The following is a 23,014-nucleotide window of genomic DNA, read 5'->3' as shown; positions in this document are numbered from 1 at the left end:
TTTCTAATCAGTTCACCACCAGGTGACAGACACAACAGATGACCAAATAACATTCAAACAAATGCTTTGCCAACATCAAAATTACATCTCAGAACAAAAATGGATTTATGCTGCCTGCCTGCTCTTATTGCAGGATGCAGGAAATCAATTTCAGTAGCAGCTTCACAGATTCCAATTAAGTTGGAAAGGTTTTTGCGATCATAAACATTTAACAATTTTGAGTCTGCTGAAATTGCAAGCAATCACAGGCTTCTAACAAAGAGAATGACATTTGCAGAAGATAAACATCAAATAATGGGACTGATGGCCCAGAGGCTGTGATATTTGAGCTATTTTTATCAAAATAAAGATCACTGCTCTTGAACAGTTTGCTCTCCCTACCTGAAAGAAATGCATGTCTTTGGTATAAAGCGGCATTATTATTCCCACAGTTTGAGTTTGCTTTAACCATGTGTGATTCACAAGGAAATTACTGGTAAATAACCCTTCAGCTCAAGCAAAGAGGGCCTGGATCTTCCTATCCTCCCTGAAATCAAGCAGATTAGTGGCAGCAAAACAGGAAAATCAAGCAGATTGGTGGCAGAAAAACAGGAAAATCAGAGTGAGCCTCCTTCAGCAACTATTGTATGCAAATGACAACAGAAAAGCAGGGCCTGGCAAGCTGCATGATTTCTCTTCTTGCTTCCACTGATATTGCCAATCCCAGAGACTGCTAGGAAAAGGTGGTGGGAGACCCTGGGATAACAGTGGCAAACTCCCTTCGATGATTGGTGGGAGAGGACCGCCTATCCCTCTATAAAGGCTCCAGCACTAATATGTAAGAAATTTGATTCCCTCTGCTGAGCTCTTCTGCTTCTTTATTTGTGGCTTCTGCCCGTTCTGTTAGAGCAGTGGGTATCTCACTGCAACACCACCGCACTTGGCTGCTCAGCAGTGCAGGCTCTCCCTTTTTTTATTTATGCAATCAGGGAAGTCAACGGCAAGACCAGGATTTGTTGTCCATCCTTAATTGCCATTGAGAAGGTGGTGTGCCCCTTATCTGAACCGCTGCTGTCCGTGTGGTGAAGCTATCCCCTAATGCTGTTCAGGAGGGAGGTCCAGGATTTTGACCCAGTGACAATGAAGGAATGGCCATATATTTTCATGTCAGGATTATGAGTGGCTTCAAGGGGAACTTAGAGGTGGTGGTGTTTCCATGCATCACCTCCCCTTGACCTTCAAGGTGGTAGAGGTCTCGTGTTTGTGAGATGCTACTGAAGAAGCCTTGGAAAGTTACTGCAATGGATCGTCCAGATGGGATAGCCATGGTGTGCCAGTGGGGGAGGAGAAGCAAAAGTAACTTAAACAGAAAAGAAAATTGAGCATTTTGCCCATTTTGCATCATCGTCCAAGACCAATTTCATCCCCAGTGATATCATATGGGAAACAATTATAAACTGCAATGATTCAGACTACTATAACCTTCTACTTGATTTTGATGGTTTTTAGTAAAAGCATCAATTTAAATCAATAACAATCAGTTTATTTTTCTCCATATTAAAAAAGCTAGAATTTTGCCAGGGTTGCTTGGGGGCTGGGTTGGGACAGGACTTCCATCTGCTCCTCAAACCAGGCTTTGGGGCTGTCTAAAAATGCAGGGCACGTGCTTGATGGCGTCTTTGCCAAAGGAATTGTGCCACTACCAGGGAGCAAAACATGGACATTTTCTGGCGATGGTTTGAGGAGTTGGGCTCCTGCAGTAAGCCTCTGCTTTCCGCCTCCCACTGATACTACACCTCATCAACATCAGGTCCAACTGTTTACCTCCTTAACCAACGAAACAAATGGATAAAGAAATAGTGAACTACAGAGAAGGAAGCAGGGTGAATTCGAGTCAGATTAGATAACAGAGAAATAAAGAGAGGAAAAGAAAGACTGGATGAGGAGAGAGAAAAAAGACAGAAAGTAAAAGGAAGGAATAAATTTACAAATGTAATATTTAAATGTAAAAGATCTCTCGGAATAATTTACGATCAACAGGAATGAAACTTTATAGTTTTAATAGTTCCTTTTCTGGGTCTTCAAGATTGAGTTCAGGTCACACCATTAATATGGTCCTTAAAACATAAATTAGCAGCCCTAAATGTCAGTGTCAAAATATGTTCATACTTTGTGACTGTCGTGCAGGGGTTGACAGTGAGTTCATTATTTGCTGGCTAATGGTGAAGTGGCGAAAATTGTCCAACAATTTATGGCAATTCACAACTCATGGCATTGTCTCTTCCTTGTCACAAATAAATAGAATTCTTTACAATCTTTTACCGAGTCTGTTCTTACCTGAATCACTCCACCACCTCCGCTACTCGTTCCAGCTAGAAACTCATCAGGCAGATTCAGCATCTTCCCTAGCCAGTCAAGCATCACAGTCTCCAACTCTGTACATGCAGGGCTTGCAACCTAAAAGGAAAACCAGGAATTCACTTATATCTCATGAGCTTAGACAAAAGTCACTTCAGATATACTTTCATTGTTCTAATAAATACTGTTCAAAACAAAATAATTTTTGATAAGCAATATTAAGTAAGTGAATGTCATGTTTTTTTTTAATTCATTCATGGGATGTGAGCATCTCTGGCAAGGCCAGCATTTATTGCCCATCCCCAATTCCCCTTTCCAAGAACAACAGAATGCAATTACTTATTTAACACAAGGGGTGAATTTACTTGGGGCTTTTCCTGTTCTGTCACACATAATTGTGGTTTCTGCTGAATTTCCACTGAAATTGTGATGTTGGAGCATAAATAGCTCCAAGGAAATTCACCCCAAAAGTGTTTTGATGGTGTAATCATTTGAATTGCTGAAGAAATATAAATCTCAGAATAAAGCATCTTCACAAAACTGTAGGGCAGTATGCTGGTTAGAAAGTTCGGCTTCAAGTCTGCACTGTCAGTACAGCAGATCAAGTCTCCAGCTGGTGATTGCAGTAATCGCCAACCCCACACCCCAACTCCCAAAGTGGAAGTCATCTTAATAATCAAGGAGAACAGTTTGTACCTGTAGAGATGCCCACCCCAATGAAGTTCTGTAACACTGGAATAGTATCCTACCTCTCTGATGGGGTAAGGCCGGTTTGAAGATATTAATTTTTAAAAATTACTCGACAATCTCCTGTCACATTGCACACAGCAGTAAACACCAAGTGCAGTTTTAAAGCTAAGCAGAGTGAGACGGCTGGGGGAAAATCAGACGTAGGAAGTGGAGGGGATAGGGACGAAGCAGAAAGAGGATGCAAGTGGAAGAGAAGGGGAAAGGGCAAGAGGAGATGGATGAAGGAAATGGAAAGGTGTGGGGTAGGATGAGGCAACAGGTAGGAGAGGTGAAGAGTGGGGAGTAGAAATAGGAGGAACAGGGAGAGAAGGATAGAGAAGGGGCAGGGGACAGGTCATGAGTAAACAGAAAGGGGGAAGGAGCCAGTAGAAAAAAATGGTTTGGGACACCAAACTCTCTCAGTGGGGTGGAGGGTTGCAATGAGATGCACCCCTGCTCTCAGGTCTGGATTTTCTTCTCCCCTGGTCCACTGCTAGATATTTTCCAGAGTGAGGGGGATTAGAGCCTTTCCCCCTCCAGGCCTCAAATATATCAAAAAGGACATCTGCAGTTCTGCACAGCGCTGCTCGAAGAGCGCCACGTGAACGAATTTCTCCCTCTCTCTTCCACCACCGATGCACTATGACAGCAGGGTGTATCATCGACAAGATGCACTGCAGCCACTTTCCAAGGTTCCTTTGACAACATCTACCAAACCTGCAATCTCTATTACCTAGAAGGATAAGGGGAGCAGGTGCATGAGAACACCACCACCTGCAAGTTCCCCTCCAAGGCACACACAATCCTGACATTCTTTCATTGTAGCTGAGTTAAAATCCTGGAACTCCCTTCCTAACAGCATTGTGGGTCTTCCTACACCACATGGACTGCAGCAGTTCAAGGAGGTGGCTCATCACCATGTTCTCAAGGGCAGTCAGGATGGGCAATAAATGTTGATCTTACCAGCGATGCCCCAATGAAATAGACATTCCCAATGGATAAGTTTTAATTCAACTGCAGGGACATTTTGACTCTTTCAGTATGGTTAGATAACAGATAAAAATTGTCCATACAAATCTGCTGTACACATGCGACATTGGTCCTAACATCTTGCTGCAAAGCAAATTTGAATGTGTGTTTGCTAATGGAAAAGAAAAATTAAGTGGAATTGGCAGACATGTTTGGTGTTGACAATTACATTATCGTGATTTCTTCCATTAACACATTGCACTGTGCAATCATGGTTAAACAGTGGCAGCTCAGGACCATGAGGTAAATTTTTAATATCTTGTAATTAGAATTAAGTAAAATGAACAATTCTATGCAAGTATAAACTGCTTCTGTTCCTAGATCAAATAAGCAGCCGAGAACAATCAAACCTCCGAGCTCTGCTTCCCTCTATTGATAAGTATAGTAATTTAACCTGAGAGCGTACGACCGTTCAGAGTTAAGGTGAGTCTAATTATGGGGGATCAAAGTAGAGTAGGAATATTACATCAGCTTTTGCTAATGATAGTGGAAGTGATAACATAAGTCTACTGTGGAATAACTGCTCGAAATGAATGTAGAAAAGGAATTTATTCCAAAATATATGAGCAGAATGAAAGGTGGTAAGACACTGCACTTTGATTACATGTGTTCAGGCTAATGAAAGAAATTAGAGAGTAAATAGCAAAAACGCTGGACACAGTTTTTCAATCCTCTTTAAAAATGCAATTTGAATAACCAATGTAACACTCTGGTTCAAGAAGGGAGAAAAGATTAAACTGGGTATCTATGGATCAGATAGCTTAATGGCAGTTTTACGCAAATTCCCAGTATCCATAATTTGAGACAAAGTTAGATTTAGAAATGCATGAGTTCATTAAAGCATCCAGTATGGAATCATAACAGCCTTTGTGCTCGGCGTGACTCCAACTAACAAGAGTTTTCTCCTGATTCCCAGTGACTCCAGTTTTGCTAGGACTCCCTGACGCCACACACGGTCAAATACTACCTTGATGTTAGCCAGAAGTGCCAAATGGATTATCCATCTCTTTCTCCTCCTGAAGTTTCCAGCATTACAAATGCCAGCCTTCAGTCAATTCAATTCACTCCACGTGATATCAAGAAATGGCTGAAAGCACTGGATACTGCAAAGGCTTAAAGGCTATGGGCCCTGACAGCATTCCGGCAATGGTACTGACGACTTGTGCTCCAGAACTAGCCGCCTCCCTAGCCAAGCTGTTTCAGTACAGTTACAACACTGGTATCTACCCGGCAATGTGGAAAATTGCCCAGGTATGGCCTGTGCACAAAAAGCAGGACAAATCCAACCCAGCCAATTACTGCCCCATCAGTCTACTCTCAATCATCAGCAAAGCGATGGAAGGTGTTGTCAACAGTGCTATCAAGCGTAACTTGCTCAGCAATAACCTGCTCACAGATGGTCAGTTTGGGTTCCGCCAGGACCACTCAGCTCCTGACATCATCAGAGCCTTGTTCAAAACATGGACAAAAGAGCTGAACTCAAGAGGTGAGGTGAGATTGATTGATCTCGACATCAAGGCAGCGTTTGACTAAGTATGGCATCAAGGAGCCGTAGCAAAATTGGAATCAATGGGAATCAGGGAGAAAACCTTCCGCTGGCTGGAGTGATACCTAGAACAAAGGGAGATGGTCGTGGTTGTTGGAGGGCAATCATCTCAGTCACGGGACATCACTGCAGGAGTTCCTCAGGCTCGGGTCCTAGGCCCAACCATCTTCAGCTGCTTCATCAATGACCTTCCCTCCATCAAAAGGTCAGAAGTGGTGATGTTCGCTGATGATTACATAATGTTCAGCTGCATTCGTGACTCCTCAGTTACTGAAGTGGCCCATGTCCATATGCAGCAAGACCTGGACAACATCCAGGCTTGGGCTGATAAGCGGCAAGTAACATTCGTGCCGCACAAATGCCAGGCAGTGACCATCTCAAACAAGAGAGAATCCAATCATCTCCCCTTGACATTTAATGGCATTACCATTGCTGAATTCCCCACTATCAATATCCTGGGGGTTACCATTGAACACAAACTGAACTGGACCAGTCACATAAATGCTGTGGCTACAAGAGCAGGTCTGAGACTGGGAGTTCTGTGGCGAATAAATCACCTCCTGTCTCACCAATGCCTGTCCACCATCTACAAGGCACAAGTCAGGAGTGTTATGGAATACTCTCCACTTGCCTGGATGGATGCAGCTCCAACAACACTCAAGAAGTTCAACACTATCCAGGAAAAAGCAGCCTGCTTGATTGGTACCCCATCCACCACCCCTCCACTCCCTTTACCACAGATACACAGTGGCATCAGTGTGTACCATCTACAAGATGCACTGCAGCAATTCACTAAGGCTCCTTCGACAGCATCTTCGAAACTCATGACCTCTACCACCTAGAAGAACAAGGGCAGCAGATGCATGGGAACACCATCACCTGCAAATTCCCCTCAAAGCTACACACCATCCCGACATGGAACTATATCGCTATTCCTTCACCGTCGCTGGGTCAAAATTCTGGAACTCCCTTCCTAACAGCACTGTGGGTGTGCCAACATCCTAAGGTCTGCAGCAGTTCCAGAAGGTAGCTCACCACCACCTTGTCAAGGGCAATTAGGGATGGGCAACAAATGGTGACCTAACCAGCGATGCCCACATCCCACAAATGAATATTAAAAAAAGTAAGTCATGTTTGATAAATTAAATAGAGTTTTGGAAAAAGTGATTGGATAAATAAAAAGACTGCACTAGAGGTCGTGTATATGGATTTTCAGATGCGTTTGATAAGGTATATTACATGGAGGCTTATTAGAAAATTCAGACATGTAGTATGAAAGGAAAGTTGCAACATGGATAGGAAGTCGGCTGATTAAAGGGACGCTTTACTTGCTTTAATAGCTCTTACATGAATGGGTGTTCCTTGGATTGGAAAGGATTGGAAGTGCTGTACCCCAGGGGTCTATGCTAGGCCCACTTTTTTCTCACTATATAAAGATGAATTAGGCCTTGAATTAGGTACCACAATCAAAATTACTGATGACACAACAGTAGAGGTTTGGCAAACAATGAGGTTGACTGTAAAAGACTCTAAGAAGACACAGACGGGTTCGTGGAATGGGCAGCTAAGAAGATATAATTTAAGGTGGGTAATTGGGAGAAATTACATGTTGAAAGTAAAAGTAAGGAATGGGAGTATAAACTAAATGGAAAGATGCTAAGAAGTTTGGATGAACTTTGAGACCCAGGGCTTCACATACATAATCTACTGAAAGTGTGAGTGCAGATTAATAAAGCCAGAGAATGGCTAACAGCATTTAGGTTTTATAACTAGGGACATATATGTATGAAGATGTAATGTTAATTTGTACAAAAAATTGCTTCGGCCACAGTTAAACTGCTGTGTGAAGCTTTGGGAGCCTGAAAGAGCAAACAGAATAGATTCACTGGGATGACAGCAGGGATGGCACAGTTATGAGAGATTTAAGACACTGGGACTATTTCCACTGCAGCAGGAAAAAGCTAAGAGGAGGTTGAATAGAAGTTTTAAATAAAATTATGAAGCATTTTGAAAAAGTGAAAAAACTATTTCCATTGCTTGGGGCATCAGTGATGAGGGGCCATCAAATTTAAATTGTCACTAAAAGTGTGACAGGAGATTAGAGAAAATTCTTTACAACTTGTGGACTGAATTTAGTGAGCCCAGTTGGAGCAGGAATGGAGAGGTGGGGTGCCGGAGAATAGCGTTGGATGCGTCAGCCCAAAGATTCAATGTTGTGACGTCGGTTCCGAATTTAGTCAGCGGCTGGAAAGCACCAAGGTGGCGTTGCCGCCCTGACGCAACTGCCATTTCAATTGTAGAACAATTAGTTATTCTACATTTGCATGTGACTGACAGAGATCTAATGGATGAAGGGGATGACCGGCGGCCTTTTTAAAAAATTCGTTCATGGGATCTGGGTGGCTAGCATTTGTTGCCCTCCCCCAATTGCCCTTGACAACTCAGTGGCTTGCTAGGCCATTTCAAAGGGCAGTTCAAAGCCAACCACATTGTTGCGGGTATGGAGTTTCATGTAGGCCAGACCAGGTAAGGCTGACAGATTTCCTTCCCTAAAGGGCATTAGTAAACCAGATGGGTTACATGCCTCTGGATTGAAAGGTGGCAACACCGAGGCCAAGCCTCAGTGCCGTGATGGGAAGGCTGCCATGACTACCACTGGAGAGGGGTAGAGGGGAGAGTGAAGGCCATTGTCTGCCTGGACTGCTGTGAACTCTGCAAGGGTGACCTTGGTCTTGGGTGGTCGGCACAGGTGGGCTTGGTCTCAGGTGTTTAGTACAGGTGATTGTACTGCTGGGTCAGCTGCGCAGGTGGCCATACTGCTGGGCGACCTGCATGAGTGGCCATACTATCGGGTGAGAGGGTTGGCTACCGTCAAGGGTGGGCACTGAGGGCTATCAGCACGTAAGCCATGAGGAGTAGCAAACACAAAGATGCCAAGGCAACTTTGTCACTGCAAGGACAGTGCTTTTGAGGCCTACTGATCACCTGGCATGTGTTTCATACACCTTGTCTGTGTGGACTCCTATGGTGTGATGCAGCACCTCCAACGGAGGGTGGGCCAGGAGGCAGCTGCACCTCCCTGTGAAGCTCCTCGACAACAGCAAACAGCAACTGGCCATGCCAAGAAGGGCCCACCTGCGCCAAAGAGTGCACCGGACTTGCCTCAGCTACCTCCAAATATCCAAGCGGCATTGTCAGTGAAGACTGCCGCTCTCCAGGGAGGCCGTCACCGACTTATGTGCCAAGCTACAGGATAAGTTGTGACCTATGGGTTTTGGTGGTCACCCTATGCCAGTAGCCCTAAAGATCACAGTGGCATTTAACTTTTACGTGTTTGGACCTTTCCAGGGATCCACCGGAGACATGTGTGCGTGGCTGACAAGCAGTAGTCCACCACTGCATCAGGGAGGTGACCAATGCCCTTTTCAAGGGAGCCGATGACTATGTGCGCTACCGGACCAACCACGAGAATCAATCAGGTTGACAGAGCCATTGGATTCGGGGCCTTTGCTGGATTCCCCTGGGTGCAAAGTTGGATAGATTGCACGTATGTGGCCATCAAGGCTCCAAAGGAGCAGCCAGCCCCCTTCATCAACAGGAACGTCTTCCATTCAATCAACATTCAACTGGTCTGTGACCACCGAAAGCATGCCCATTTTCCAGGAAGCAGCCACAACGCCTACATACTTTGACAGTCCCAGGTGCCACAACTTTTCAGGCCCCCCGCTCGCCTTCAGGGATGGATTCTTGGGGAAAAGGGTTATCCATTGAAGACATGATTACTGACACCTGTGAGGAACCCCCCACTGCAGCAGAAGAGAGGTACAACACTTGCCATAGCTCCAACCAAGCGACCATTGAACAGGTCATTGGGCTGCTAAAGATGAGATTCCGGTGCTTGGATCGATCCAGTGGAGTCCTGCAGTATGCCCCAAGGAAGGTCTTGTGCATTGTGGTGGTCTGCTGTGATCTGCACAATCTAGCCCTGCAGAGGGGGGAGGCCTTACCTGAAGGGGACATGATTGATCGCCACTCTTCAACTGACGAGGAGGACACAGAGGAGGCTAATGAGCAGGCAGCACTGGATATTGAACTCCTTGCACCGGAGGCCAGGCACATTGAGCGACAGGGCAGGAGGCAAGAAACAGTCTCATACTTAATTGCTCCCAGCCACCATGATGGCGTCGCAGAGTGAAAGCAATGAAGACTTTCCTAAAAGCATTTAGTCCGTCAGCTCCTTTCTATTTAGGTTCCATGCCTCGCCCCCAGCTTAACCAAACAGTCTGGCCCAGGTGAGATGCTTACGAAAGTAGGGTTGCCCACTAAGGGCGAAGGATGAAGTCAGCATCTCTCAATTAAGGCATGAAAAAATAAGCATTTTTCACAATGATTGTTAACTTCAATAACGAAAACATTTTATAACAGAAAACAAAAGGTAAATTTCAAACAGCTGTATGAAACCCCCCAAGTGCATCTCGGTGGTTTTCTTTATATGTTTTCGAGTGCTTCTACGAAGTGCAAGCCCATCACTAGCAGCTGGGCTGGAGGCAGGCAGCTGATCAGGCTACCCCTTGGCCTGTGATAACTTCAACAGGTGTCTCCTGGCTGCCTGAACCTTGGAGGGCCCCGGCTGCCTGAGGGTTCCTGCACAGGTGTAAGACTCTCCTCAGGTGTCATGGCTACCGGAGCTGGGCTCACTGGCAGAGGAGCTGAGGAGCCACTGCCCAGAGTCAGAGCACCCTGAAGGGAACCCCCAGATGTGGAGGCCAGCCTCGCTTCCTCTCTTTCAAGGCTCACTTGAACCTCCCTGCTAACCAGAGAAGGACAAGGAGCTGAAGAAGACTCCCATCGCCTCGTCTTTCTCATGCCTTGTCAATGCTGCATTGGGCTCATGGCCGAGGCGACGGTGTGCAGGTTTGGCTTTCCACGAGGGTCGCCAAACTCTCGATGGAGGCAGCCATGAGCACAGATGCCTGAGACATGGCAACACTCATGGCATGAATGGACTCCTCCATTGTCTGCTCATGGCTACGCATGGTCTCTGGCATATCTGCCAGATGTTGCCTTACCCCTCTTTGCAACTCCAGCATGCCCTGTGCTGTTGACACCAGAGGGTCATCATCAGCCTGGGGCTCAGCATAGCCCTGGACACTCACAGTCCTCCGAATGTCAGAGGCCTCAGCTGTCTCAGCCTCGGCCAGCTGCTAGGGCACATGTGCGCTGCTCTCACCAGCTTGTGACCCTGATTCTAAAACCAAGCATCAACACACTGAGTTGTAAGTATCTGAACGAGTGGAAGGTGCAGGAGTATCATGTGATGGTGCTTCCACTGACTGCAGCTCTTCCTTGGAGTTTGACTGCTGCCTCTTTCTGGTGGGGTCTCCTGTGGACGCCGACCTACATGAGAGAACACGGCTGCCAATCTTGTCATGACATCCATGCGTGATGTGGATCTCCAGAAGTGTGTTGGATGTCGACTGAAGACAATCCTCACTCTCTTGCATGAAGACTCCAGTCTCACCAGCTGCTATTAAGTGGCCACCCTGGGTCCCCATTAACTCCAGTGCTTCATTCTCAGCTGCTGCGAGAGGCCGGATGTCTGGAATTCCTCTGCCAGTCTATAAGGTCTCCTTGTTATTATTGTTCTGCTTGTCCTGCAAGTGGAAAGAGGGAGCTAATTATACTTCACAGGAAGAGCTACAGGACAAGGGGTGCTAGTGGCAGCCCCTTGTCCCCTGCTGGGCTTTCCTATATGGCTAATCCCCACATCAGCTCTGAGGGGAATTAACGGGGGTGAGCTGTGAAAGAAGATCTCCTGTGGTCGAGATGTAGACATGCATCTGGCAGGATGTTGATGCCGAACTTCCTTTGTCAGCACCTTTTCCGTTCCTCCCTCCCAATGTCACGCTGCCTCCCCAGTAGTCACATGGCAGAAGAGGTAAGCAGCTGTGGGATCACCCCTGAACAGCATCACTAAACTGTGGGGCCACCTGGTGTCTTGACTCTGCCATACTGCAGTTGCCTTGTCAGGGGGTTGGGGGTTGTCCAGGAGTCACTCCAACACCAGTTTCAGCACATGCAATCCCCAAAAAAGAGGTTGGTGATTCTCTTCCTGCACTGGACACATGTTCAGGGGTGACCCCACAGCTGCTTACCTCTTCTGCGATCTCCATCAAGGCTTGCTTGGTCAGGTGGGAGGAACTCCTCTTGCCTTTCCCTTGAAGCCTGGAGGAGAATCTCAAGGCAGGCATCACTAAACTGTGGGGCCACCTGGTGTCTTGACTCTGCTATACTGTAGTTTCCTTGTCAGGGGGTTGGGGGTGTCCAGGAGTCACTCCAACACCAGTTTCAGCAGTAAACAGCAAATTACTCAAAGGCAGCAATGGGAGCAGGGCTGGCAGGGCTTTGAAAATGGTGCCAGCACCAGCTCTGGAGTCATCCAATGCCGCATTTGGTTATTTGAATCCCGCCCCGCGCTGCCATTACTATAATTGGTCACCTGCCGTTATATTGCGGTGGGCTGGCTGCACACATGACAAGCAGTGACGGTGCCCACTTCCTGGTCTGCTGCTGGAAGCCACAACAGGAACACTAAATCCAGCCCTGTGGGTGCACAGAATGCTTTCCTACAAGAGGTAGTTGAGGAAGACACCATTGCATCCATTAAGAGAAAACTGGATAAATAGTTGAAGCAGAAGAATATTTGAAGCCTTGGGGAGAAGGAAGGTATTATACCGTACATTATATAGTATTTTTCAACACAGAAACAGGCCATTCAGCCCAAGAGGTTAATGCTTTATTATTTGTTTTTGGGATGTGAGCGTCACTGGCAAGGCCAGCATTTAATGTCCATCCCTAATTGTCCTTGAGAAGGTGGTGGTGAGCCACCTTCTTGAACCACTGCAATCCTGTGGTGTAGGTGCACCCACAGTGCTTCTTTTCCTGTTGCAGTTTGATGCAACTGAGTGGCTTGCTACGCCTTTTCAGATGTCAGCTAAGATCAGCCACATTGCTGTAGATCTGGAGTCACGTGTGTGCCAGACTGGGTAAGGATGGCAGATTTCCTCCCCTGAAATTTCATGATCATTATTAATGAGACCAGCATTTTAATTCCAGACTTATCAATTAATTGGATTTAAGTACCCATGGTGGTATTTGAACTCATATCTCTGGAGCATTAATCCCAGCCTCTGGATTACTAGTTCAATAACATTACCACTATACTACCATCCCCCATGTTTAAGTTCCACACAAGCCTCCTCTCGCCTTACTTCATCTCACGCTATCAAAATACTTTTCCATCCCTTTCTTCCTCATGTACTTATCTAGTTGCTCCTTAAATGCATCAGGTAGGTGGGATTACGTTGCTGCCCTCACCTGGCTCCACCCTGACCTATCGAGTCACAGCCAGAGAATCTCCTGCAATGGCTTTTCTTCCTGCTCCCGTAATTACCTCTGGAGTCCCCCAAGGATCTGTCCTTGCTGCCTTTCCTATTTCTCATCTACATGCTGCATCTCAGTGACATCATCTCAAGACATAAAATAAATAATAAAGTGTTCTATTGACACATAAATAACAAAAAGAAAATCAAACATGAATTTGTTAAAGGCAAATCATTTTTTGACGAGGCAGCAAAAGGGTTTGATGAGAGTACTTGTTTCATGTGCTGTATATGGACTTCCAAAAGGCATTTGATAAAGTGCCACATAATAGGCTTGCCTGTAAAGTTGAAGCCCATGGAATAAAAGGAACAGTGGCAGCATGGATACAATTTTGGCTCAGTGACAGGGAACAGAGAATAGTGGTGAACGGCTGTTTTTTGATCTGGAGTAAGATATACAGTGGGGTTCCCCAGGGATCAGTACTAGGACCCTGCTTTGCTTGATATATAGTCGTGACTTGGACTTGGTTATACAGGGCACAATTTCAAAATTTGCAGATGACTCAAAAATTGGAAATATTGTGAACTATAAGGAGGATAGTGATAGACTTCAAGAGGATATAGACAAACTGGTGGAATGAGAACATATGTCAGATGAAATTTAATGCAGTGAAGTGTGAAGTGATACATTTTGGTCCGTAGAAGGAAGAGAGGCAATATAAAGTAAGGGGTGCAATTCTACAGGGGGCGCAGGAGCAGAGTCACCCGGGGGTTTATGTGCACACATTGTTGAAGGTGGAAGGGCAGGTTGAGAAAGTAGTTAAAAAGACATCTTGGATCCTGCTTTATAAATAGAAGCACAGAGTACAAAAACAAGGAAGTTATAATGAACCTTTATAAAACATTGGTTCAGCCTCAACTGGAGTATGGTGTACAATTCTTGGCACCACATGTTAAGAAGGATGTGAAGGCATTAGAAAGGGTTGTTACAGATAGGTGGTATGTGGTGCAGATGGTTCCCACTTTTCACCTCCCAACTGATGTCAATCATGTTTTGTTAAAATTATGCTTTAGCCCCTGTGTCTTTAGGGTCAAATAAACAGACAAATGACAGGTTATCTCGTAGGTAAAAAAATAACTACTTATTTTAAACAAATCCCGAGATGATCGCAACACCACTCACACACACATTCACTCTCACACGCACTCTCAAAAGAATATAGATAGAAAAGTACAGGGTAAGATGTGTTCAGAGTTGAGGCTGTAAAAGTCTTGTTTCAGGAATAACCTGTGCGATCCCTGATGGAGGTGAATTTTAAAGTTGCAGGCCTGTTTGCTGGTTGCCTGGTAATCGTTGGGCTGTTGCAGTCTCCTGGCAGTTTACTTTGGGTTGAAGACAGTGCTGATGTCTTCAGTCACTTCTCAGCACTGGTAGAAGAGTCACTTTTTTGTCTCTGCTGTAACTAGCTTCCAACTTGTCTCAGCAGAGTTCAACTGCATTGAATCAAACCAATTTCTCTCTCTCTCAGCCTTATTATAATTCAAAATGGCTTTTTTGTTGTTGTACTGGGTGGCTGAGGACAGACCAGACTGATGTTGTTGTCTCTAGACCTGTGCTGAAAAGACTCCCCCTTTGTTCCTCAAAATGATTACATGTTAAGGTGAATTTTAAAAGGGTTGGCTTCACCCATGTGAATTCAAGTTTCAGTCCTAACTGGGCTATCTAGTGCCTTGATGATGACCGCATTCTGAGAGCGTGGTTCACACTCCATTGTAATGGAGGTTATTCAGAAATGAGAAGTCTGAGAAAGGTCTTATCTCATCGTTTTTGAGTATAGCTCACATCCAAGTGTGATTATCTGTCGCATTTCCATGCTCACGGGGCTTCATTGATTTTCAGTCTTAGTAGACACAGATGTGGATTCGAGTGCAAGAGACACTGCAGGTCATGTATCTTGTCCTCCATTTTGGTTACAACACATATACCAGTCTCTTTACAATTGTTCCAATCTTTTATAACTCTTCAGTTTGGTTCTGTATTTTCTTTGCTGCACTTCTCGAATGTGACATGGTGTAGAAAAAATTTCCAAAAATTGCACCAGGGATGAGGGACTTCAGTTACGTGGATCAAGTGGAGAAGCTGGGTTTGTTCTCCTTAGAAAAGGTTGAGAGGACATTTGATAAATGTGTTCAGATATCATGAGGGGTCTGGAAAGAGCAGATAGAGAAAAACTGTTCCCATTGGCAGGAGTGTTGAGAACCAGAGGACACAGATATAAGGTGAATGGCAAAAGAACCAACAGCGAGATGAGGAAATACATTTTTACACAGTTGCAGTTGGAATCTGGAATGCACAGCCTGAGAGTATGTTTGAGATAGATTCAGTTGTGGCTTTCAAAAGGGAATTGGATAAGCACCTGACGGTATAAAAGTTGCAGGGCTACGGGGAAGGGGAAAGGGCAGGGAAGTGGGACTAGCTGAGTTGCTGTTGCAGAAAGCAGGCATGGACACACTGGGTTGAATAGCCTCCTCTGTGCTGTAACCATTCTATGATTCTGTGAGATAAACTAGTTATATCAGAATGACAGGATGTATGACTTGAAAATGGAATCTGAATTATATCTGCATGCTCTGGTACAATTACCCCCTGCTCTGTAACCCCATTTCACCTGAAGATTGCACTTGGTCTGTCTCACCATGCCATGGGATAGTGACCTATATTCTTTACTTGCGAAGTTCATTATCCATATAACAGCTGTATCCAACAGCAACCTGTTGTTTGCTCTGGATACATCACACTTGAGAACTTTTGGCTTTTGATGACATAGAAGAGCAAGTTCCAACCCATTTCCCTGATGTGCGCTTCCCGCACCTCCCCCTCCCCCCCCCCCCCAAACACACAGAATTGTAGAATGTAACAGTATATAAAAAATAACATGAAGATTTACCAAAATCTCATGGGTTGGATATATCTGCAAAACTAGAGGTGTCATTCAAAATAATCAACAAGATGAAAGGTCTCATGTAAATTCACATTTGAATTTCATAATATGCCAATTGGTAGTTTAATAGTATTGTCAAATATAACTGTTGTTGATTTGCAATCTCTTCTTGTCGGCAACTATCTTTGTACAAATGAGAACAGTTTCCTGGGAAACTTCATGGGCTCAGAGGTCTAAATATGTTTTTCACAAAAAATTGAACCTTCGAGACTTCTGAAGCTAAAAAATGAATAGCCGAGATAGACTGAGACAATCAGATATTTGGTTACTCCACTGAACTAAAGAGAATTGGGTTTACCTTCATCAGTGTCAAGCTGCTCCAGAGACTGACAGGTTTGAATGCTTTCCCTCCTATCCACTAAGTTGTGTCTGTAACCTTAACATAATTACCTGCCCTAAATTTTAAAACAAGAAAAGCACGAAGAGATTCCTACCCAGGAAAACCCAATACAGCCGATGGCACCAGACAACATATCACCCAGAAGAGCAGGAAAGGAGTTAGCAGCGGCGAAATAGGCATGAAAATGAGGGCTTTGCCAGTGAGTTACCTGGGGAGGAAAACAAATGACCATATTAAATACAATTTAGAAAACAGAGCATGTGTCGGAAAACTTGTAATCATCGCTAATGTGACGTTTACTGACTTACTGATCAACTCATAAACTCAATCCAAATTTACAGCTGCCTGTTCCAGCAATTGGCCATTCGTTTTCATTCAAGTTGCCTTTTATTCATTATACAATGTCATTTTTCATGTTGTCAGTTCTTCATCCAGTTGCTCAAATACATGGCAGCAGGTAGTTTTAAAATAATAATTACAACATTTCTTGATGCCGGGGAGGAGAGTATACGAAGGTTTAAAGTAAGGGAATTAATTTGTTGGCTGAATTTGCTCACCCCTGGCATAATGACTCTCTCGACGTCCTTCATCAGATCCTCGAAGCTGTCGGGCTGTTGTGGCGCGTTCTCCGGAATGAGCGATCGCAAGTACCCAGGCTGCACCGCCGGATAAACTGGACGTTGTTCGATGGATTTCAGGTAATCTGTGATATAATCTACCATCTCTTTACCCCTTGTACGGAATTCTTCGAAATCCATGGCGCTTTGCTTCCGCCTAACTTAAAAGAGCTGCAGAAATTTAATTTAAAAAACAATTGGGAATTGTTGCACAGCCTAAAACATCTCAGAATTACGGGGAAATCTATATATCATGTGTCTACTATGACAGTAAAATGAACGATTCTCTTCAAAGGTAAACTGATTCTGTCTCCAGGTCAAATTCCACTGTGTAGAATTGTTTGTATTATTTATTCTGTGCGCAACGACTTTGCTTCACCAACCAAAGGTACAAAAAATCTTTTACTTATTGTAGTATTCGCTAACATTGCCTGCTACACTTAACACGGTGAATCTTCTAATAAATCCTTTCGAGCCAACAGTAATCCGAATGTATTAAATACAGTTTCACGTTGTGCAGTCACCAGCTGGGTTACTGCACTTATAAACTAAATAGTAATCAGAAATCTATCGGTCTGCTGTTGAAATACTAAAGCACATTTTCATGTGAAATGAACTGTACTCACATGTAACAATGCCGCTGCCTTGTACTTTGTTTCTTATTGACAGAAACACAAATCGCAGTCTCAGCCACTCAGAGGCAAGCCACGCTAAAATTTTGTCCCACCCAACTATAACCATCAATCACAAACAGGATTAAGCGCCTGCTTCACTTTAGATTTGCAAACTGTATTAGTAACTGTAAAACAGCTAACATTGCCTGAGTGATAGAATTTTGAACATAGAAACGTGGAAAGATTTACGGCGCAGAAGGTCGCCATTGGGCCCATCGTGTTCATGCCGGTCAAAAAAGAGCTTTTCAGTCTAATCCCAATTTTTCAGCTCTTAATAGAATCACAGAATAGGTACTGTACAGAAGGAGCCATTCGGTCTGTCGTGTCCGTGCCTGATCCCAGCAAGAGCAACTCAGCAGTCCACTCCCATGGCCCTACAGGTAGTCCTGCAACTTTTTTCTCTTCAGGTGCTTATCCAAAACCCTTTTGAAAGCCACGACTGAATCTGCCTCCAGCACACTGTCTGACAGGCCATGCATTGGAGATCCTAACCACTCACTGGGGTCATGTGGTCTGAAGTTCTTTCGCCATTCACCTTATGTCTATGTCCTCTGGTTCTCGGCTCTTCCACCAACAGGAACAGTTTCTGCCTATCTACTCTGTCCAGACACATCATGATTTTGAATATCTCTCTGAAATCTCCTCTCAACTGTCTTCTCCAAGGAGAGCAGACTCAGCTCCTTCAATCTATCCACATAACTGAAGTCTCTCACCCCTGGAACCATTCTCGTAAATCTTTTCTGCATCCTCTCTGGTGCCTTCACATGCTTCCTTAAGTGTGATCCCCACACTTAACTTGGATAAAATACTCCAGTGGAAGTTGAGCCAGTGTTTTGTAAAGGTTCATCATAACTTCTAAAATAAAAGCAAAATACTGCGGATGCTAGAAATCTGAAATAAAAACAAGAAATGCTGGAAATACTCAGCAGGTCTGGCAGCATCTGTGGAGAGAGAAGCAGAGTTAACGTTTCGGGTCAGTGATCCTTCTTCGGAACTGGCAAATATTAGAAATATCAAAGGTTATAAGCAAGTAAAGCGGGGGTGAGGCAAGAGATAACAAAGGAGAAGGTGTAGATTGGACAAGGTCACAGATTAGATGACCAGAAGGTCATGGAGCAAAGGCAAACAATATGTTAATGGTGTGTTGAAAGACAAAGCATTAGTATGGATAGGGTGTTAACGGACTGAAGATTGAACAGCAGCAAGTACAAACATGAAAAAAAACAGTGGGTAAGCAAACTGAACAAACTAAGATGAAATAAAATAAACATACAAAAAAAAGTAAAAAAGAAAAAATAACTAAAAATGAAAGTAAAATGGGGGGCCCGTCATGCTCTGAAATTATTGAACTCAATGTTCAGTCCGGCAGGCTGTATTGCACCTAATCGGTAAATCAGATGCTGTTCCTCGAGCTTGCGTTGATGTTCACTGGAACACTGCAGCAAGCCCAGAATAGAGATGTGAGCATGAAAGCAGGAGGGAGTGTTGAAATGGCAAGCAACCGGAGGCTCAGGGTCCTCAGTTTTATCCCCTTACGCCCCCACCTCAATGAAGTTCGTGCTCGGCACGACGTTGAGCTCTTCTCCGTCACCTCCACCTCCGGGCTCACTTCTTTGACCAGGAGTCCTCCCCCCGACCAGCAGACCCATTCACCCGCCTCCAGCATTCTCCCTCCACCTGGAGCGCTCCCACTGGCCTCTTACCTGCTCTTGATCTCTTCATTGAAAATTGTCGGCGAGACATTGGTCATCTCAATTTCTCTGCCACCTTCACTCACTCTAACCTGTCCCCCTCTGAACCTGAGGCACTCCGTTCTCTCAGGTCTAACCCCGACGTGATCATCAAACCTGCAGACAAGGGTGGTGCTGTTGTTGTATGGCGTACCGACCTCTACCTTGCAGAGGCTTAACGCCAACTCACAGACACTTCTTCCTACCTCCATCTGGACCATGACCCCACCACCGAACATCAAGTCCACAGGACTGTCACTGACCTCATCTCCTCTGGAGTTCTTCCCTCTACAGCTTCCAACCTCATAGTCCCACAACCCCAGACAGCCCACTTCTACCTACTTCCCAAAATCCACAGACGGGACTGTCCCGGCAGACCCATTGTGTCAGCCTGCTCCTGCCCCACTGAACTTATTTCTTCCTATCTAGACTCTATCTTTTCTCCGCTGGCCCAGTCTCTTCCCACCTACATCCGTGACTCTTCTGACGCCCTACGTCATTTTGACAATTTCCAGTTTCCTGGCCCCAACTGCCTCCTCTTCACTATGGACGTCCAATCGCTCTACACTTCCATCCCCCACCAGGATGGTTTGAGGGCTCTCCACTTCTTCCTTGAACAGAGGCCCAACCAATCCCCATCCACCACCACGCTCCTCCGCCTGGCTGAACTTGTTCTCACATTGAACAACTTCTCCTTCAACTCCACTCACTTCCTTCAAGTAAAAGGTGTTGCTATGGGTACCCACATGGGTCCTAGTTATGCCTGTCTTTATGTGGGATATGTCGAGCATTCTTTGTTCCAGTCCTACTCAGGCCCCCTCCCCCAACTCTTTTTCCGGTACATTGAGGACGGTATCGGTGCCGTTCCCTGCTCACGCCGCAAACTGGAAAACGTTATCAACTTTGCTTCCAATTTCCACCCTTCTCTCACCTTTACATGGTCCATCTCTGACAATTCCCTTCCCTTCCTCGATTTCTCTGTCTCCATCTCTGGGGATAGTTTGTCTACTAACATCCATTATAAGCCCACCGACTCCCACAGCTACCTCGACTACACTTCACACCCTGCCTCCTGTTAGGACTCCATTGCATTCTCCCAGTTTCTCTGTCTCTGACGCATCTGCTCTGATGGTGCTACCTTCCGTGACAGCGCTTCTGATATGTCTTCCTTTTTCCTCAACCGAGGATTCCCCCCCTCTACCGTGTCCGGCCCATTTCCCACACCTCTACCCTCACCCCTTCCCCTTCCTCCCAGAACCGTGACAGGGTTCCCCTTGTCCTCACTTTCCACCCCATCAGCCTCCATATCCAAAGGATCATCCTCCGCCATTTCCGCCACCTCCAGCGTGATGCCACTACCTAACATACCTTCCCCTCCCTTCCCCTGTCAGCATTCCGAAGGGATCCTGCCCTCCGCGACACCCTGGTCCACTCCTCCATTACCCCCACCACCTCGTCCCCTTCCCATGGCACCTTCCCCTGCAATCGCAGGAGGTGTAATACCTGCCCATTTACCTCCTCTCTCCTCACTATCCCAGGCCCCAAACACTCCTTTCAGGTGAGGCAGCGATTTATTTGTACTTCTTTCAATGTAGTATACTGTATTCACTGCTCACAATGTTGTCTCCTCTGCATTGGGAGACCAAACGCAGACTGGGTGACCGTTTTGCGCAACACCTCCGCTCAGTCCGCAAGCAGGACCCTGAGCTTCCGGTTGCTTGCCATTTCAACACTCCCTCCTGCTCTCATCTCTATCCTGGGTTTGCTGCAGTGTTCCAGTGAACATCAATGCAAGCTCGAGGAACAGCATCTCTTTTACTGATTGGGCACACTACAGCCTGCCGGACTGAACATTGAGTTCAATAATTTCAGAGCATGACAGGCCCCCCATTTTACTTTTATTTATAGTTATTTTTTCTTTTTTACATTTTTTACTTTTTTTTTGTATGTTTATTTTATTTCATTTTAGTTTGTTCAGTTTGCTTACCCACTGTTTTTTTTCATGTTTGTACTTGCTGCTGTTCAATCTTCAGTCCGTTAACACCCTATCTGAACTAATGCTTTGTCTTTCAACACACCATTAACATATTGTTTGCCTTTGCCCCGTGATCTTCTGGTCATCTAATCTGTGGCCTTGTCCAATCTACACCTTCTCCTTTGTTATCTCTTACCCCACCCCCGCTTCACTTGCTTATAACCTTTGACATTTCTAATATTTGCCAGTTCCGAAGAAGGGTCACTGACCCGAAACGTTAACTCTGCTTCTCTCTCCACAGATGCTGCCAGACCTGCTGAGTATTTCCAGCATTTCTTGTTTTTATTTCATCACAACTTCCTTGCTTTTCTACTTCATGCCTCTATTTATAAAGCCCAGGAACCCAATAGCCTTGTTCATTTTCTCAACCTGCCCTGCCACCTTCAATGATTTGTGCACATCATTACGACCAGGTGAGAAAGATGCCGAGGGGTCTTTTGCTGTCTTCACCTGGTCTTATTGTAACAGAGTTTAATTTTAAACACACTATGTTTTAAGCTACCCCTTTGTGAATCCTTGTTCACAGCTTCCCAATTATAAGGCAAAGAAATTAGCACAAACAGGCCTTCTTCGGTTTAAAGAAGAGTGAAATTTACTTAAACTTCAACTCTAATACGGATATACGAGGCCTCCACGCTGGCATGCACATGCGATACACGCATGCAAATAGGCAATCCCATTTTCCAGCACTTGGCCCATAGCCTTGTATGCTATGGTGTTTCAAGTGCTCATCTAAATACTTCTTAAATGTGAGGGTTCCTGCCTCTACCACCCCTTCAGGCAGTGCGTTCCAGATTCCAACCACCCTTTGGGTGACGTTTTTTTCCTCAAATCCCCTCTAAACCTCCTGCCCCTTACCTTAAATCTATGCCCTCTGGTTATTGACACCACCCCCCCAGCAAAGGGAAAAAAGTTTCTGCCTATCTAACCTATCAATGACACTTATAATTTTGTATACCTCAATCAGGCCCCCACTCAGCCTTCTCTGCTCTAAGGAAAATAACCCCAGCCTTTTCAGTCTCTCTTCACAGCTGAAATGCTCCAGCCCAGGTAACATCCTGGTGAATCTCCTCTGCACCCTCTCCAGTGCAATCACATCCTTCCTATTGTGTGGTGCCCAGAACTGTACACAGTACTCCAGCTGTGGCCTAACTAGGTTTTATACAGTTCCATCATAACCTCCCTGCTCTTACATTCTATGCCTCCGCCAGTAAAAGCAAGTGTTTCATACGCCTTCCTAACCACCTTATCTACCTGTGCTGTTTGCTTCTATGGACAAGTACACCAAGGACCCTCTGACCCTCTGTACTTCCTAGGGTCCTACCATTGTATGTTCCCTTGCCTTGTTAGTCCTCCCAAAATGCATCACCTCACACTTCTCAGGATTAAATTCCATTTGCCACTGCTCTGCTCATCTTACCAGCCCATCTATATCGTCTTATAATCTAAGGCTGTCCTCCTCATTATTTACGACACAACCAATTTTCGTGTCATCTGTGAACTTACTGATAATGCCTCCTATATTCACGCCTAAATCATTAATGTACACTACAAACAGCAAGGGTCCCTGCACCGATTCCTGCGGTACACCAC

At 45.2% G+C, this 23,014-nt stretch overlaps 1 protein-coding gene across 3 annotated transcripts in view; it reads right to left on the bottom strand.

Annotated features, from left to right (window-relative positions):
* The window catches only part of LOC137346938 (aromatic-L-amino-acid decarboxylase-like), a 187,536-nt gene extending 169,879 nt beyond the window's left edge, over nucleotides 1–17,657 (bottom strand). The window contains exons 1-4 of one of the 3 annotated variants that reach the window (XM_068010897.1): nucleotides 17,609–17,657; nucleotides 16,923–17,153; nucleotides 16,460–16,573; nucleotides 2,317–2,436 (exon numbers count right to left, since the gene is read on the bottom strand). In XM_068010897.1, coding sequence (XP_067866998.1) covers nucleotides 2,317–2,436; nucleotides 16,460–16,573; nucleotides 16,923–17,123 — 435 coding nt within the window. In that variant the 5' untranslated portion in view covers nucleotides 17,124–17,153; nucleotides 17,609–17,657. Of the gene's footprint in view, nucleotides 1–2,316; nucleotides 2,437–16,459; nucleotides 16,574–16,922; nucleotides 17,530–17,608 lie in introns of those variants that run through there. The other 2 variants (XM_068010908.1, XM_068010900.1) reach the window with 2 other exon arrangements.
* Nucleotides 17,658–23,014: the final 5,357 nt, after the last annotated feature.

This window comes from Heterodontus francisci, chromosome 2 (genome assembly GCF_036365525.1).
Source record: "Heterodontus francisci isolate sHetFra1 chromosome 2, sHetFra1.hap1, whole genome shotgun sequence".
NCBI lineage: Eukaryota > Metazoa > Chordata > Chondrichthyes > Heterodontiformes > Heterodontidae > Heterodontus > Heterodontus francisci.
Note: the sequence above shows the minus strand (reverse complement) of the source record. Positions and strands in the feature narration are given on the sequence as shown.